This window comes from Carex rostrata, chromosome 19 (genome assembly GCF_964058835.1).
Source record: "Carex rostrata chromosome 19, lpCarRost1.2, whole genome shotgun sequence".
In the NCBI taxonomy this organism is placed as follows: Eukaryota; Viridiplantae; Streptophyta; class Magnoliopsida; order Poales; family Cyperaceae; genus Carex; species Carex rostrata.
The window spans coordinates 9,193,967-9,212,482 of record NC_135936.1 but is presented as its reverse complement, the minus strand read 5'-3'; the positions used below and the strand labels follow the sequence as shown (position 1 = coordinate 9,212,482).

General features: G+C 33.2%; 1 protein-coding gene and 1 long non-coding RNA gene across 2 annotated transcripts in view; one reads left to right on the top strand and one right to left on the bottom strand.

The window, feature by feature from the left end:
• The window catches only part of LOC144571303 (uncharacterized), a 79,077-nt gene that overhangs the window by 22,621 nt on the left and 37,940 nt on the right, over window positions 1-18,516 (bottom strand). The window lies entirely within an intron of this gene.
• LOC144571298 (protein DETOXIFICATION 16-like) lies at window positions 10,819-17,201 on the top strand. Its single transcript, XM_078320535.1, has 8 exons — window positions 10,819-11,182; window positions 14,915-15,459; window positions 15,783-15,869; window positions 15,958-16,014; window positions 16,123-16,361; window positions 16,482-16,600; window positions 16,679-16,765; window positions 16,861-17,201. Exons 1-8 carry the CDS (start codon window positions 10,940-10,942, stop codon window positions 16,921-16,923), a joined length of 1,440 nt encoding a protein of 479 aa, XP_078176661.1. The 5' UTR covers window positions 10,819-10,939; the 3' UTR covers window positions 16,924-17,201.

Below are 18,516 nucleotides of genomic sequence, written 5' to 3'. Positions count from 1 at the left end.
GATGTCCCTTGGTTAAAAAACAAATACCATTTTTTTTCTTCTGTTTCCTTTGAATAAATAAAAAAATATAACCTTCTATTTGTTAGACACATGGGCTACATGAAAAGGCCCTCGGGCCTTATCGGTGTTGTGTGTAATTAAATTCTCGTAAAATAAGCCAGAGAGAATTCCTCTTTTGTTTTTTCTTCCATTTGATGATTTTTAAAACAAAGACAGAAATCATGAAACTGATGGGATTCCGGAACTTTTATACATATCCTCCATTAAATAAAGAATTCCAGAAATATCCTTAAAAAAATAAAAATAAATGTCCCAACCGCCCAGATTCTAGGCGGTTCTACTGTAGCATGAGAACCGTAAAAAATCTTGACGGTTTTACTAGAGGTGCTACTTTTACCCGATTATTCGGATCCAATCCGGAACCGACCCGGATCTGATTAATTTGGATAGGGTATGGTTTAAAAAAATATAACCGGTTAAATTATGGGTACCATTACAAAATTAATAATTTAACATTCGACCCGGATCTGAACAGGAACCGATACTGTAATGGGTAGGATATGGGTATTATTTAATTATCCGACCCATAACCGAACCCGACCCAATACCCGTATAAATACCCGATAAAATATATATTAATAACTCTGCATCAAGTTTTTGTGTTAGATAATATATTTCAGCTGTGCTATAGCTTGTTAAAACTTAACCAAGTTTATGCTGTTGTTTTACACTAGCTTTTTAATTACGGCCTTAACAAGCTCTGTTCTTCTGTGCTATATTTTACTAATAAAAAAAAATTCTACTCATATAACTAATTTGATATATGATACTTCCAATTCAATTTGCTATGTTTATACACACATGAGCTTTAGAATCCGCTTTTAGCACATGTAACAGAGTAATTGATGACAAACGAGCAAGTTTGGAGGCATCAACAATTGAAGCTCTCATTTGTTACAGCGATTGGTAAAATAGTAATTAAGATAATGTACTTGCAAATGTTGAATCAATAGGATAGTATTTTTTAATTTAGATAGATAACTAATAATTTAGAGTTATTATTTTTATTTTGCTATGTAGCATGATATATTTTATTATTTATGAACAAGATCAATAGTGTAATTTTTATTTTGCAGCAGTTTTTAATTTATATTGTAATGATTTATTATATGAGATGTTTAAGAAATTATAATTATATTTAAATGTAAATAATTTCTCAAATGCTTTGGAGTTGTGACCTATACTCGCTCTGGATCCGGAACCGCCCCGTATCCGAACCGGACCCGATAATCCACAAACAAGTTATGGGTATCTATCTACCCGGAACCGAAAGACTTGACCCGAAATATCTACGGGTAGATAGGTATCTGGATCCGGACCCGACCCGGTTTGAAACAAATAAGTGTATGGATCGAAGTTCAGACCCGAACACTTTTAGGGTACGGGTCCAAATATAATAGTACTCGGACCCGACCCGACCCGATAGCACCTCTAGGTTTTACTGTAGCTACATTTTGTTTTAAAGATGTTTGACGTCCATATAAACATTTATTATTAGTTACTATAATAATAATAATAACAATAATAATAATAATAATAATTATTATTATTATTATTATTATTATTATTATTATTATTATTATATTAATTTCTTATCTAAATTATTAGATACTACAATAATTATTATTATTTCTATATTCTTGTGATTATTTTTTTAAGGAATTATCACTGCAATAATGAATTATGATGATAAATAGTAGTAGGAAGTATAACAAATAACATTAAATAACAATAACACACCAAGTACCATCCGATCATAAGTCGATCCTCACGGATTTTCTGTTTTTCTTCCAATTTCTACTATTTTTGTCCGATTCTGGTCATTATTCATCTGAAAACTTGAACCTGTGATTGATTAAATATAGTATAAACTATGCACATGCTGAAAACTCGTCACATTCATTGACTAAATAGAGTATCAAGTATCAACTATGCTGAAATAGAGAAATATGAACCCGTGATTAAAGATGTTAATAATCTTTCATTTGGTTTTTACAATGTCTTCTTTTTTTTTTGTTCTGGATAACAATATTCTCATTTTTATCATAATACAAATGATGATGAAGTGATCCAGCCAGCACGATGCACATGCTGAAAACTCGTCACATTCATTGATTAAATAGAGTATCAAGTATCAACTATGCTGAAATAGAGAAATATGAACCCGTGATTAAAGATGTTAATAATCTTTCATTTGGTTTTTACAATGTCTTTTTTTTTTGTTCCGGACAATAATATTCTCATTTTTATCATAATACAAATGATGATGAAGTGATCCAGCCAGCACGACATAGGTTTTGGCAATAAAAGAGTGTGTTTATAATTTTAATGCTTGTATTTGATTGTAATCATTTATCTAAATATAAATTATTGACAAATTAATTTTTTATCATTTTTTTATTATTTTTTAGTGTAAAACAAGCTTCTGGCAAAAAAATTCGATTTTTGGATTCAAATCGGCCGATACCGGCCAATACCCCAATCCAGTATCGGTATCGGTTGGGACTGATCCCGATCTCGATACCGATTATTCCTACTATGCTACCAACAACGATAACAACTACGGTTCAAGGGATCAACGCTATTTTTTCTCTAGAGTACATCATGGGAATTGGGAGATGGTCGCACTATTTTGTACTGGTTTGATGCGTGGCAGGGAATGCCGCGGACACTGGAAGATGGAGTTGAAATCGCACAAGTAAACATCTTGCTATGTGATGCTTGGCCCATACAAACTCCCAGCCCAATTCCTCCCTGATAATGATATTCAATTCGGATACTGCTCACTTGCTCAGATCTTATGGCCTTGGGAAAGTTAGCTCTTATTCATATTTGTACTTTACAATAAGTTAACGAAATTATTTTCTTTTTTAAATCCATACTTGTTAAGTTAACTATTTACGTATAGTCGGCCTTATTGAATATGATACGAAAAAGATTTCGTAGACTCCCTTACATCCTTTGAAATATTTGCAAAATATTTGTAACGAGGATATAAATACACTGCACATACAGTCACATTGTTCAAGAGATTAGAAGCCGGGAGGGACAGAACCAGAATTTGAATTTGGGGGTTGAAATTTTTTGGAGGGTTTTTGGGAGATGCTAATCGGCATTTATACACTATTTTAATACTATATATACATGTAAGTTTTCATATATATACATGCAATATATGTACTCATCATGGTTGATTGGGGGAAAGGTGCATGGCCCCCGCTCGCAGCTCCTTGATTCTACCCTTGATTAGGAGTGGATGGTTTGATGTTCAAGCAAAGTTGTCTAATCTGCATCAACAGTTGTACACACTTGAGTATTGACTGTACAAATTTTGAAGTTATTGTGTGAACCTTAATATAAATCGGACGGTCATGATCAGTCATCATATCCATGGACCGCCTCTGATTCTGAAGAGATTGCAGTCCATAGCACCGAATTTTTTTTTTTACCACCCTAAAAAATCAGAATTAAATGAATACCATCCATTTATTCTAAATTCAGATTCCACCACGAACTCGGACTCAGTCCGCGGACGAATTCCCAATCCAAACTTAGACACAGTATGCGGACGGATCCGAACTCAGACCTAGTATGCAGACGGATCCAAACTCAGACCCAGTCTGCGGACGAATCTGAACTTAGACCCAGTCTGAGTTCAGTAAAATATGTCGCATAGCACGTATAAATTGTGTGAATGAAAAATGTATTAAATAAAAGAACTTGTAATCATTTGGATTCTCACCAATCCATGTCGACCCTCAAGATTTTTTGTTTTTATTATCGGTCTGCCTGAAATTAGTGAATTCAGATCCAGTGCAATAACTGAGTAAGTACAACTAGATCTAAGTCGTCGGTTTTAAGTTGGCACAAATCTCAACGGATTCTTTGTATCTAAATAAACACTGATCATTTCAGAATTTAATAATAGCTTATTGTAATCACTGGGAGGATATATAAGGACTACAAATTAGCTGGCACGATGCAACTATTGTCACAGGATAGCAAATTAATAAAAAAATAAATTTTATCCGTATAATATTTGAATTATAATTTTTAATATCTTTTTGAATTATTTTTCAATTTAACGAATTGTACTAACAATACAAAATTTATTTTAAATTATTCGTATTATTTACAAACTATTTATTTATTTTTGTAAATTTATCAATATTTTGCTATTTGGGTTATAATATAAAGAGCTGCATTATAGTCATAAAATATTTATCTTATAAATTTTAGATATTGTCAAATTACTTCAATCATGAACTAGGTATTGTTAAAGGCAGTGACACTGGCTAATTTGACCGACTTACATACTTACATTCATGCAAATACACTTATAATTAATAAGACAAAGCTGTACAATACAGCATAGTCCGAGATCAAATTATAATTAGCAGATTTTTTTTCTACATTATTTATGTACATTAAATTTAAGATGCTTTTTTTTAGCAAATTGATAATAAAAACAAAAAAAATCTTGAGAGTCGACATGGATTGGTGAGAATCTAAATGATCACAAGCTTTTTGTTTAGTACATTTTTCATCCACACAAGTTATATGTGTTATGCGACATATTTTACTGAACTCAGATTGGGTCTGAGTTCGGATCCATCCGCATATTGAGTCTGAGTTCAGATTGAGAATCCATCTGCGGACTGAGTCCGAATTCGTGGTGAAATTTGAATTTAGAATAAACGGGTGGTATTCATTTAATTAATTCTGATTTTTTAGAGTGGTAAGAAAAAAAAATTCGGTCCATAGCAGCGCATTAAATTTGAAGTATTTTGGTGGAGCGCATATATAATTTTACAGGCTCTGAGGCTCATATCATATGAAGGCTATCTATTATTTTAAAGACGGGCTGATATGACTCTCTGTAATCTTTTTCATTGGGTCGAACCCAACTAAAATGCATTGTATCAGACTATCAGTATCAGGTCTTATTTGCATTAAGAGTCAGTTTAAAAGAAAGCCTTGTCCCTCTAATTAATCTCTATCATGTCACCTGAACTACCTCAAGTCCCTATATATATATATATATATTGGGTAATGGGCAAGTAAACCCAACTTCCCATGTTTATATTCTGCCTTTCCTACCTAAATAGTCAGCCAAAGTATTTTGGACTTCTAGACACGTGGCAGTACTTAAAAGACATGAAAGATGTTGTATTTTATCACTAGATTAAATATTTTTTTATTTTTTTCCTCCGTTTTTGCAATACTTATGAACGATGCTAAAAAGAGTAAAAGACTCGAAACCATGCACATTTCCTGTTTTGTAAATTGTTATCAAATTTACTATATTAAATCAAGAGTAAAGATATTATCCCCCTACTTCTAGTTCTCTAATAGTCCCCTCCCATCCCAACTGTCTATAGTTCTAACTGTCTATAGTTCTAACTGTCTTGATCCCTCTCTCTCTCTCCTGATGAGCAATGATCCCTCTCTCTCTTCCGATCAGCAAAAAACAAAATCAGGTGCACGCTCTTCACGGCCTCTGCCTCTTCTTGACCTTCATGGCCTTTATGTAGTGCACCGTCAAGATCCGGCGAGGAGATCTAGTGCGATCCGGCACAATCTAATTACCTTGTCTCCGATGAGATCTGGCGAGGAGAGCGTGATGCACCGTCGGAGGGGATCCATGCTAGCCCAGCGAAGGTTGTCAGAGTGTAACATATGAATACTTCATTAGTTAGATATGAATGCTTCATTAGTTAGATATAAATACTTTATTTGTACATTAATTGGATATGAATACTTCATTTGTTAGATATGAATGTTTTGCACCTTCAAGTATGAATAGTGTTAGTGTCAGATGTGAATACTTACTATAAAAAAAAAACTAAGTGAATTGAAGAGGTTTTGAAAGATGTGTCTTGGAAGAGATGTCCTCGAAGAGGTGTCTGATTTTGAATTGTATAGATTATTTTGTACATGTATGAATACTTTATTAATTAGATATGAATACTTCATTAGTTAGATATGATTATTTCATGTTGTCAACATATGAATACTTCATTAATTAGATATGAATACTTCATTATATAGATTCATTATAGTGGGCTCCAATCTTGGCAAATGTCGCTTTCAAACGGTTGCGGTCCCCAATCCAGCTGTCAGACGTCATCAGCGGTCCCCATAGTCGTTACTGGTCTCCAAGATTAATGGTCACCTCCAGTTTGTGTTTACATATAATGAATATTATATATAATAAGTATGAATACTATACGTTTTGACGATGAATAAAATCGCGTTAACCCTGCTCATTGGCGGTAGTTACCACGTGCACGTCAGTTAGTAGTTCCCGTTGCACTTTTTTTTTTCTTTTAACGCGGAGGACAGATAGAAGACTAAATGGGAGATACTGTTAGTTGTTCCCTTAAATCAATTAAACTTTTAAATAATATCATTTTCAAAATTGTCAGGTACAGGAAAAAAATTCTAACTGAACTGTATCACCTCCGTGCATTTAATTGATTTCATATGGATTGGAATCAGCTGAAACTTACAAGTCGAAACTTTTTATATTTAGAACATAAAAGATTGATTTGTTGGAAAATAAATGATTATTATTTTTTGTTCCAGAAGTGGTAATGATTGAATCAAAGTTTTGGTCCAAGTAAGAAATGATCGACGCCATTCTCTCATTTTGACAACATAGATTTGGAACAAGGGAAATCTCATATTCGGAGTGATCAAAAATTTTGTTGGGCTTCCTCTAATATCGTATTTGAAAAGTTTCTAAATCTCACTTTTGAAGGACCGAACAAAATATTTGGTCAATAAGGAGGGGAGCGATTATTTACTTCGGTCAAGGGGTGTATAAAATTTTTGTGTGACATGTTGTTTGGCGATTAAAAAACCATGATCGAAATTTTAGTTCGATACTTATTATCTATGGAGGAAAAAAAAAAAAGCAAACAATATGTTTCCTTGTTTTTATTTGTTTTATAACTTAATACTTTTAAAGACACTCATTATCTAATTTCATGTAATAGCTAGCTTGTAACTGTTTGAATTAATACAATTGCCTAGGACTTTTCATAAAAAAAAAACAAATTAATTGTTTTTATACTTAAAAAAAATTGTTTCATTTTCTAAAATAGCACAATTGTGCAAATTGTCAACTGGAATATATTAAAAAAAAAAAAAAAAACTTGTAGAAGCGTTTGGCACTCTGATTGGATCTTCACAAACTGACAAAGAAAACTCTACTTCCTCGCATTTTCCATGGAAATTATTCAGGAATGTAGACAAAAAGTAGTGACAAAAATTGAGTGGACTAGCGGGGAAAAGCTTTTTAGCTTTGGTGGCAACCAAGAAATTATGAAACAACACCTGCAGTTTACAAAACTTACTTTTGTTTGTTTCTTCCAATTCCAAGTGATGAATGAATTGACGATTTGTCATGAAACTGATTGTGATGGGGTTCAATTTTTTTAGGAACTTATTCGTGACTCGCAAGCTTTGAACAATCTTGCTCCTTTTTGACTTTTACCGCTCTTATCGATATGGCGCCGTGTGACGCCGTCGCCGTATATGATTTTTCCACCTCCAATTGCAAACACTCAATCATTCACTATTTTTTTCTTCGGCCGATTGAAATATGAGTCCTTATCCCCTGATTTTTTTATTTATATCAAAAAAAAAAAAAACCAAAGAGGGGCTTTTTTTCAAAAGTTCTCAAACTGGATAAATTTTTTCTGATTTTAATATCAATAACCGGATAAATTTTTCTGGAAACACAATACCAAAACCGGATAATTTTTTTCCGGTGTTACAATTTCAAAAATAATTTTTTCGAATTTTAGTTCCAAAACCGGAATTTTTTTTTCCGGAAATGAGATTGCCCTACATAAGGACCCGGAACCTCCTCTCTCCACACATCTCTTTCTCCTCTCCATAAGGACCCGGCCACAATGTATTTTTTTTAAATTTTAATTTTAATTTTAATTTATAATATAATTAATTATTTAATTTTAAATGATTTAGAATATTGTCCAAATAATTTAGAATATTTAGAAAATTGCCTTATTAATTTAGAAATTTCCAAATAGTCTAGAATAATTTAGAAAATACCAAAATTTTATAAAATAATTTAGAAAATACCAAAATTGTCTAGAATAATTTAGAAAATTTCAAAATAGTTTAGAATAATTTAGAAAATACCAAAATGATCTAGAATAATTTAGAAAATACCAAAATAGTCTACAATAATTTAGAAAGTACCAAAATGGTCTAAAAAATTGCCCTATTAATTTAAAAAATATTAAAATGGTTTAGAATAATTTAGAAAATACCAAAATGGTCTAGAATAATTTAAAAAAAATATCAAAATGGTCTAGAATAATTTACAAAATTCCAAAATGGTCTAGAAAATTGCCCTATTAATTTAGAAAATATCAAAATGGTCTACAATAATTTAGAAAATACCAAAATGGTCTAGAATAATTTAAAAAATACCAAAATGGTCTATAATAATTTAGAAAATTTCAAAATAGTTTAGAAAATTGCCCTATTACTTTAGAAAATACCAGAATGGTCTAGAATAATTTCGAAAATACCAAAATGGTCTTGAATAATTTAAAAAAAAAATACAAAAATGGTCTATAATAATTTAGAAAATTCCAAAATGGTTTATAAAATTTCCCTATTAATTTAGAAAATTCTAAAATGATTTAAATTTTTTTTAGAAACCTCTTCTCTTTTCGGAGCTCTGACTGTCTGATCGATCGACTCTTCGATTCAGGATTTTTATTTTTTTAATTTTAATTTTAATTTATAATATAATTAATTAGTTCATTTTAAATGGTTAGAAATATTGTCCAAATAATTTAGAATTTTTTAGAACATTCCAAAATGGTTTAGAATAATTTATAAAATTCCAAAATAGTTTAGAATATTGCTCTATTAGTTTTAAAAAATTCAAAATGGTGTAGAATAATTTAGAAATTTCAAAAATATTCTAGGATAATTGAGAAAATTCTAAAATGATATAGAATAATTTAAAAAAATAAAACATGATTTAGAATACTGTTTGAATTTTTTAGTATGGAAGACGGAGTACTTTCGCATAAATTTAGTGACTTGTTGTGGATACCTCACGACAATCATAGGGTATCTAAGGGTTCTAAGGAGGTAAGCATTTACTTATTTAGTTTTTCAGAACTCGGTCAGTAATCAAATTATATTGTAATTGATTTTTTTTTCTAATTTAGAGTGATGATATTTTAACCATGAGACACTATCAACAAAGAGGAATGCGAACTGGATGCGAACTGGATGGATGTGCACCACCGGCATGTGAACTATGCGACACAATACGCACAGCATGTGCACGAAGTAGCTCATCCGTTTGATGTAAATGACCTTGTAAGATATTGGAATGGTACCAGAAGAATTGCATGGCAAATGTCTACTTGTTTGGCCAGCACATGGAGGGGATGGACCGTAATGTTCCGATTCCAAGAGACGAGCACTCGAAATTTGGATACATTCCCAGCGGACCGAGATTTGTTCGAAATGTAAACATTTCTTATTCTGAAATTTATAAATCATTTATTAGATATCATTTCTTATATTCCAATAATGTGTATAGGCATTGTGTGGGATGGGAGAGTTGGCACACGGCGTACGAACATTCTTCACCAAGGGTCTCCGTCAAATTTGGCAAGGGCAAAATGAGACTAGGTCTATGCCTTTGCAAGGATAATGGTTACGAAGACCGTGAGCTTGCCATGATGGATGAGGTGGGGGTTCTACGTAATTGGGAAAAGGTTTCATCAAATGAGAGTGCTCCTATGGGAACATAGCCATTCCCAAAGCCACCTATGTTCGAAGGTCCAGATTCAGTAGTGGGCTGGTTATATGGGGGCTCCATATGGAGGACTTACATCCAGCCAGGAGAGTTCGCAGTAGATACTCCACCAGCACCTATAGACGCTGGACAGGTATGAATTCATATTACATGGTGATTTCAAATTTAGTTTATAGCTAAAAAAACTGTGTATGAATTGAAGGCACAGGGATACGAGCAGGCGTCTAAGGTACCACAGTCGCAGACCGAAGGGTACAAAGTACTGCAGTCGCAGACTAAGGAATTGAATGTACTGCCACGGATGTCTAGATTATTTAGAGGGGTTCGTAGTACTTTAATTGAAGTAATTTTATTTTTTAATATACAATGTACTAAATTAAAAAATGTGTTTGAAATGCAGATGTCTCAAGATCTGGCGGGTTATCGTTTTTATCCAGGTCTGGATCAGCATTAGGCGAATGAACTGGAGCAAATACAGTTTGAACAAGCCAGACTGTCATCACTGCAGCAACACTGGGAGGTTCCCCCCGACTCCAGCACGAAACATTAATCTGGGTGATGAAAGGGCGTCGTCTTCTTATCCATCTCCTCTAGATGATCTGACTCAAACACCTCCTCCAGTGGATCCCACTGACGGGCTGCGACGTTCACAACATCCTAGAGTTGAGACTTCTTGCTTCTCGCATTCACAGTATCTGGATCACCATGTATATTCATACCGTGGCCCATAGGATTTATATATTTTATTTTTTAATATACAATTCCTTTTAGTTGTTAATTTTAAATTGTTGACACTAAGAACGAAACTACTATCACTTCTAAGTTCTAACTAAGTAATAAAATTTCTTTTTTTCTTTTTCATTTTATTCTGACCCGTATAGACTATACTATAGAAACAACACCTATATATAGCCGCCACAAATAGCCAACCCAAAAGAAAGAAAAACGAAAAGCCAAAATTGGACTCATCTTTCCTCCTTCCCTCCCCCCAATTTGCACAATCGCCCCGCCATTGTAGAGAAATAAAGAGGAGATAGGAAGGAGGGAAAAAAAAAAAAAATGGGGACGCAAACCCTGGAAACACCTCTAATCACAGAGGCTTGTAAAAGCGATAGAAGAGCAGAGGTGAAAAGCGAGGTGAAGAAGCAACTATGGCTAGCTGGACCAATGATCGCAGGGAGTTTACTACAAAATGTAATACAAATGATATCTATCATGTTTGTGGGACACCTCGGCGAATTAGCTCTGTCTGGTGCTTCTATGGCTTCTTCCTTTGCTGGTGTCACTGGTTACAGCGTTCTGGTAATTTTGCAATTTCATCCTCTCCCTTTTATATTACTCTTTTAATTTCCTTGACATGTTATAAATTATAATGAGTGAGTCTATGGTACTATACATATCACGGGTTGTTACCGTGCTACGGCTCTATATTCGAGTTTTCAAATCCTAACGGTCGATCCGAATCGTTCATCTTGTTCTCCATATTAATATGTGTTTGGAGACCAAATTTTACATTTTTTGAAAATTTTTTACTATTTTTTTAGATATTTAGAAAATCACTTGATCTGAAAATTTTGGACCATCCAAAAACAGTGATTTTCAATAAATCTAAAAAAATAGTAAAAAATTTCAAAAAATGTAAAATTTGGTTTCCAAACACATATTAATATGGAGAACAAGATGAACGGTTCGGATCAACCGTTAGGATTTGAAAGCTCGAATATAGAGCCGTAGCACAGTAACAAATCGTAATATGCATAGTACCATAGACTCACTCAATTATAATTGAGTGACGCTCTGGAACCTGGTGTACTGTTGTTAGATTTTACTGTTACATCTAGTCTACTAACATTTATCCTACAAACAAGGTCCTGAAAATCTCACAGTTCAATTCAGTTCTGCTCAACTAAGTTCGATGATTACATAGTAAGTTGCATAAACACTTACCGATTAGAAGACCTTTGATCAATGGTAAAGGTCCTTTCCATTTTTAAGAGAAAACTTGTATAAATGTATAGACTACAGAGTTTGTAGTTTTCAATGTTGCATCAAATATGAGAAGCTTCAATTAATCAACCCTACCAATAAAATTGAAAACGTGGTATAAATAGTTGCACTTTCATATTTACTATGCAGTGAGCTTTTATTTCATAATTGACAATGGTAACTATTATTTAAGATTTAGTCATATGGCCACATAATAATGTGTGTAGCACTTAATGCACATATCGGGGAAATGCATGGACCAATTCCATAATTGTATCCCAACAATTAGCATGTCACAAAGCTTAAATATATATGATAAAAAAGAAAATGAAATAGAGAGAAATTATCAATGGAGAGCCCAACACTAGCAACACCTCTTACTACAATTGAACCATGTTCGAGAGGAGGATAGAGAAAAGAAGTATGGACAGAGGTGAAGAAACAAGGAGAGTTAGCAATACCAATTATTATGGGGTTTTAATTTCAAAATTGCATTCGGGTTTTTTCAATTATGTTTTCTGGTCGCCTTGGGGAAGTAGCTTTGTCTGGTGCTTCCATGGCTACTTCCCTTTGCAATTATTACGGAATAAAGCTTAATGGTAAGTAGATTTCATCTAAATTTGGATTTAGATAGCTAATATATTAGTTAATTTAGGAAAACATCATATATTGTTCCAAACCTACGTTGAGATTTATGAAGGCAATTCGTGACCACCTTCTCAAATGTCGGTAAGCATTTTCAATGGAGAAATCAGTAAGTTCTGCATATTCTGTTAATTATATTTTACCACAAGAGAATATTTATTTTTGAAGGTCATAGAACAAAGTATCCTTTTAATTTTGCCAACATGGGACTTGAGAATCTTAATAATCTCTGTCTTAGTTTACTGACCTCTGAGTTTAAATTCATAATTACTCATGGAAGACTAATTTACATACCTAATCTCAATAATTAATAAGACACTGGCATACCAGATACTTCGTCTTTATCACAATCATTATAATATTGCGCTAGATTTGTTTTGGCTCCAATTAGTAAAGAAATACACATGCTTTTGCCTAGAACTTCCTTGTGGGGTCCGCGATGCTTTTGCCTAGCACAGCATGTAGGTTGCCAGTCTTTTTGACTGGATTTTTTAGGCCCACTTATTTATATGTTCATTTCATTGGACCCACTGATTGATATGTTCATTTCCCAATTAATTTCTTGTCAATCTAAACATTACATAAAAGATGTCACTATCTTCCTTTTCCTATATCAATTCCTCCTATGACACTCAATATGTTGTGAATATTTTAAGCAACTCATATGTGGTTAGTTGAATATGGAGTAGAACTAGGGTGTTTTTAAGTTCATCAAGCCTCTTGGTAAATTCAAGTCTAAAACCCGTCAAATCTGCTTCAAATGACGAATCTGAACTGTTGAAATCCACCCACCTTCCGAGTGATGTGTCTACATGTGAAAATTTTAAACATTCAAATTAATTTAGTATAAAGTCAATGGGTCAAAAGTAGAAGATTAATAAATTAATTTGAACAAATTCATTTTTTGAACGTTTTTTGACTGCTTGACTTTATACTAAATTAATTCGAATGTTTAAAATTTTCACATGTAAACGCATCACTCGTAAGGTAAGCGGGTTTCAACGGTACGGATTTGTCATTTAAAGCCAATTTGACGGGTTTTAGACTTGAGTTCACCAAAGAACTTGGTGAACTTAAGAACACCCTAGTTCTACTCAGTTGAATATTGTATTTAAAAATACAAGATAGCCATGCCTAAAAAGAGATAGGTCTTGTGTTTTATCTAATTTATCACCTTAATAAATGCAACTGGTATCTGTGGCATAGAGGAGCCTCAAAAATACTTACAAACTCTCGGGGCAACAAATACTAATTTATCAGTCCCATATCACTGATCAGCATCTGCTGTTACTCAATGACTTGTCATCCAAAAGGGATCCTCTGCAATCTAGCCATGAGGCTTAGATGAGAAGATGACCTAGCTGTGGACTGCAATCTAAGGGCTTGATAAAACATGAAAAGGGGAATAGATAACTGTGTCAACCTCTGGTCTCGACTAGTTAATTTTTTACTCTATAAACTTAAGTAAATTGAGATGGTTCATATATAATATTAATTGTCAAAATTAAACTCGCGAAAATAATTAAAATTATATTTCTACCGTACGTCGCTAATATATTCACGAGTTTTGCCTAATTATTCCCTGGACAAAAGAAATCTCAGGTTGATATAATAATAGTATTGTGTGGCTCATGTATGCGGGTGGTACCAAATCAAAATAAATATTATACCAAGATTGAAGAAAAATATTATTGAATTTGTGCATTTCTCTTGCTATGTCAATAAGTTTATAAAAGTAATGAATACAAAATCACAATAGTACAGTAGCAGTAATAGTCATACAGTAATGTTGTCTGAATAGCAAACTCAGATAAGAAATATCTCTTTATTAAAAAAAAAAAAGAATAGCTAAAATAGCTAGCTGTTTCATTAAACATAGAACTTATATAGCATATATAGGAGGTTGGCTACTCTACTTCTATATGCATATGAGAGCATATGCTTATAAGTCATTTTTGCATTTTTAATGTCTAAATGGTCGATCTGAAGCACTCAACATGTTCTCCATATTAATATGTGCTTAGAGACCAAATTTTACATTTTTTTGAATTTTTTTTACTATTTTTTCCGAATTTTTCGAAACAGGATTTTTCATATTTTTTTTATTATTTATTATTTTATTTTTTATGCTTGTTTTGAAAAAATCTGAAAAAATAGTAAAACAAATCCAAAAAATATAAAATTTGGTCTCCAAGCACATTCTAGTATGAAGAGCATGTTGAGTGCTTCAGATCGACTATTTGGACATTAAAAATACAAAAATGACTTATAAGCATATGTCCTCATATACTTATGGAAGTAGAGTAACCAACCTCACATATATAGTGCATATATGTTTTATAAAGAACAATGATTTCTCCTTTTAAATATAATAGCAGAAAATCTTCTTACATTTCTTTGTAGATGGGAAGTGCCAGTGCATTGGATACACTCTGTGGCCAAGCATATGGTGCAAAAGAGTACTCCCTTCTTGGAATTTACAAGCAAAGAGCCATGCTTACTCTTACACTTTTAGGCATACCACTCGCCACCATCTGGTATTACACCAATGAGATTCTTTTACTTTTTGGTCAAGAAGCCAACATAGCATGGGAGGCTGGTATTTATGCGAAATGGATGATACCATCATTGTTTGCTTATGGACTCCTTCAGTGCCACGTGAGGTTTCTACAGTCACAAAACATTGTCTTCCCGGTTATGCTTAGTTCAGGTTTTACAGCCTTGTTGCATATTTTCGTGTGCTGGCTGCTGGTGTACGGGTTGGGGATGGGAAGCAAAGGTGCCGCGCTTGGTAGCGGGATCTCGAATTGGGTAAATGTGGCCATTTTGGCTATTTATGTTAGACTTTCACCAAATTGCAAGAAGACTTGGGTCGGCTTTTCCAAAGAGGCATTTCGCGATCTGGCAGAGTTTTTTAAGCTTGCAGTTCCTTCGGCTTTGATGGTTTGGTAAGCAAAATTATTATCATTAGAGCAGATGATTTAATTTTGCCAGAAAAATGGAATTATCAGATGAAATCTGAATAAGCTTTGCCTAACAAATGTGCAAATGAGGTTCGATTAAGCCTCAATTTGACTTAATTTAGTAAGTAAATTAGGCCTTTGTGGAACACCTTAGTTTTCTCTAATGAACTGAACAAGCGAAGAAAATTTAGTGTTATTGCCAACAAAATTATAGTTAAACAAGTGAAGAAAATTTAGTACTAGTCAAGAAATTGTGTTTCAATACATCTTTACATAGATCTAATTCAAGTGTGGATTAATATATACAGCTTGGAATGGTGGTCGTTTGAATTTCTTGTGCTACTCTCTGGCCTTCTTCCAAATCCACAACTCGAAACTTCTGTTCTTTCCGTAACGTGAGCAAATTTCGTTTTGAAATTGTACCAATATAAATATTTAATGTATAATTTATCTTATTTTAATTCGTATGGTTATCTTTTCCAGTCTAAACACAGCTTCTTTTATGTTCATGATCCCATTTGGTCTTGGTGCTGCCATAAGGTTAGTTTAACTTTTTAACTGTATTGAGAAATTCACAATTACGATGTTGGTAAAATTTACACCTTTTAAGTAATATGGGCTGATCCTTTCTTTTTTGGTTTGTCAAAGTACACGTGTATCAAATGAGCTTGGTGCGGGTCGACCTGAAACTGCCAAATTAGCAGTGCGAGTTGTGTTATGCTTGGCCGTCGCAGGAGGATTGATAGTAGGATCTATTTTAATCCTGATAAGAAATGTATGGGGTTATGCATACAGTAATGAAGAAGAGGTGGTAAAATATGTGGCCATCATGTTGCCCATTCTCGCAATCTCAAATATGTTTGATGGCATCCAGAGTGTTCTTTCAGGTGAAATCAAGTTATCCTTCAAATATTAGTTTCTTTATCCTTACATCAACACTTTGTTGTTTCAACTTCTTATATTGATCAAAATTTCAAAATTATATTGATTTTTTTTTTAAATTTTAGGGGTTTTAAGAGGGTGCGGGTGGCAAAAGATTGGTGCATTTGTAAATCTGGGTGCATTTTATGCAGTCGGTATTCCTTCAGCTATTGTCCTAGCTTTTGTATTCCATATTAATGGACAGGTAATTTCCAAATATTTCTCCTTGTAAATTTAAGTATTATGCTTGTGAAAAATTGTGTAATTTAGCTTTGGATGTCAGGGGCTTTGGATGGGAATTATATTTGGCATATTTGTCCAAGTGGTGTTGTTTGTTATCATCACATCATGCACTGATTGGGAGAAAGCGGTAATTGTTTATCTGTACAAATTTCTGCATTTTGATTGAATAGCATTAGTTTAATAACTCTGTTAATTTGTGAGATATATTTCATGTATTAACAGGCAAGAAAGGCAAAAGAGAGGGTTTACAGCTCCTCTCTTCCCACCGACTTGGTTGTGACATGAGAACCCTCAGATGGAAGTATCACCAGAAAGACTATTAAGCTGGAAATTAGAATAGAAGACCACATCTAAAATGATGCAGTTAAGTCAGGTTGATCGGATATCCAATACAGTTAAGGAGGCTAATGATTGTCTCTGTTGGTTCTAGACATGTTGAGAGCATAGCTGTATAGGTTGAGGATAATAGTTCTCAATTTTTTTGTTTCTAGGAATACTGTTTTGTTGAAACTTTTATAACATCATCGGGCATAAGTAATGATGAGTATTTTGGAGATAGAGAATTATGATTATTTTTATACTCTTTAGACCTTTAAATTTATAAATCTAAATGCTCAAAAAAAGATTAGTTGCGAGCGCACAATATATTCTTGTAGTACTTTAGGTGTTGAACCATATAGAGTATGGTAAATACTTAGTTTAAACTTTAATAATTAATTTCATAAAATAAAGAAAGTAAAGTAAATAAAGTAAATTAGGGGGTTTTGTTTTATCAATCCTAAAGTTTGGTTCAATACGCGAAGAAAGGAATTTAAAACAATAAAAAATAAATAAAATAAAGGTTGGTTTGTTTTCTAGTTGAGAAGATCTAGGGATATTCGGTCTACAATCTCTTGATAATTCCATCTATTCAGTATTTGTTTAAGTTCATATTTGATTTGATTAGGTTTTTAACATAATATATCATTAAGGGTCACTTTCATGAATTAATAACGTGTCTAAGTAATTCGGACTTCACGATTAGGTTCTTCACCCTAGCTACCTAGACCATAAGCTCTTGTTAGTCTTTCATTTCCTCAAATATTGATATTTCACGATAAAGTCCATCATACCAATATCCGATTCGATTTGAGATGTCCTAATTAGGATTTGACTTCACGGTTAGGTCATTCACCAAGTCCCTAACCTTAATTTCTGTAGTTCCGGCTTAGATTACAAATTGGTTAGATCCTAATCCAAATCTAAGGTATTTGCATTCATAATTTGGTACTATCCTATTGATCCTAGTCAATTTTGGTTCTTTCGAATCCAAAACGGGATAACTACAATTCAAGCACTAATTATGTAATTAACACAAATGATAAATTACAGAAATTAACAATCAAATCTCATGAAATAATCATAACAAAAACAAATATCCAAATAAATTAGAATTAAACAAGTTCATGCATTGACCTAGAACTCCTAGAGAGAGATCTACTCCCTCTTGGAGAGATCCATTACAAAAATTGACAAAAATAAGAAGAAATGAAATAAAGAAATGATTACACTCTTTATTGGATCAAAATCCTCAATCTTGCTGACTTCTTGCTCAAATCTCCTTCTTCTCCCTCATAGAAAAGTTTTCCTTGACTGTAGAATTTTACGCTAAGTGTGTATTATAGAAATGGACATGCACCTAGGGGTGAGAAAGAGATATGAGAGTTGTATGTTGCCATGAATGGGAATCCCCCCCCCCCCCCCCCCCCCCCCCCCTTATAGCTAAAGACTATGCCCAATCAAGAGGCATAGTTGTGGGGTGAGTGGGGTTAGTGGGTGCTATTTTTGAATTGTTTCTCAGACTACCTTGTCCAAGTTTAGCTGTAAAAACGCGTCTTT

Bases quoted from the DNA above. Each gene is read 5' to 3' on its own strand.
- LOC144571298 (XM_078320535.1), top strand. From the start codon at position 10,940: ATGGGGACGCAAACCCTGGAAACACCTCTAATCACAGAGGCTTGTAAA. The intron at 15,870-15,957 runs GTGAGCAAATTT...TATCTTTTCCAG, and splicing joins ACTTCTGTTCTTTCCGTAAC to TCTAAACACAGCTTCTTTTA. The intron at 16,766-16,860 runs GTAATTGTTTAT...ATGTATTAACAG, and splicing joins GCACTGATTGGGAGAAAGCG to GCAAGAAAGGCAAAAGAGAG.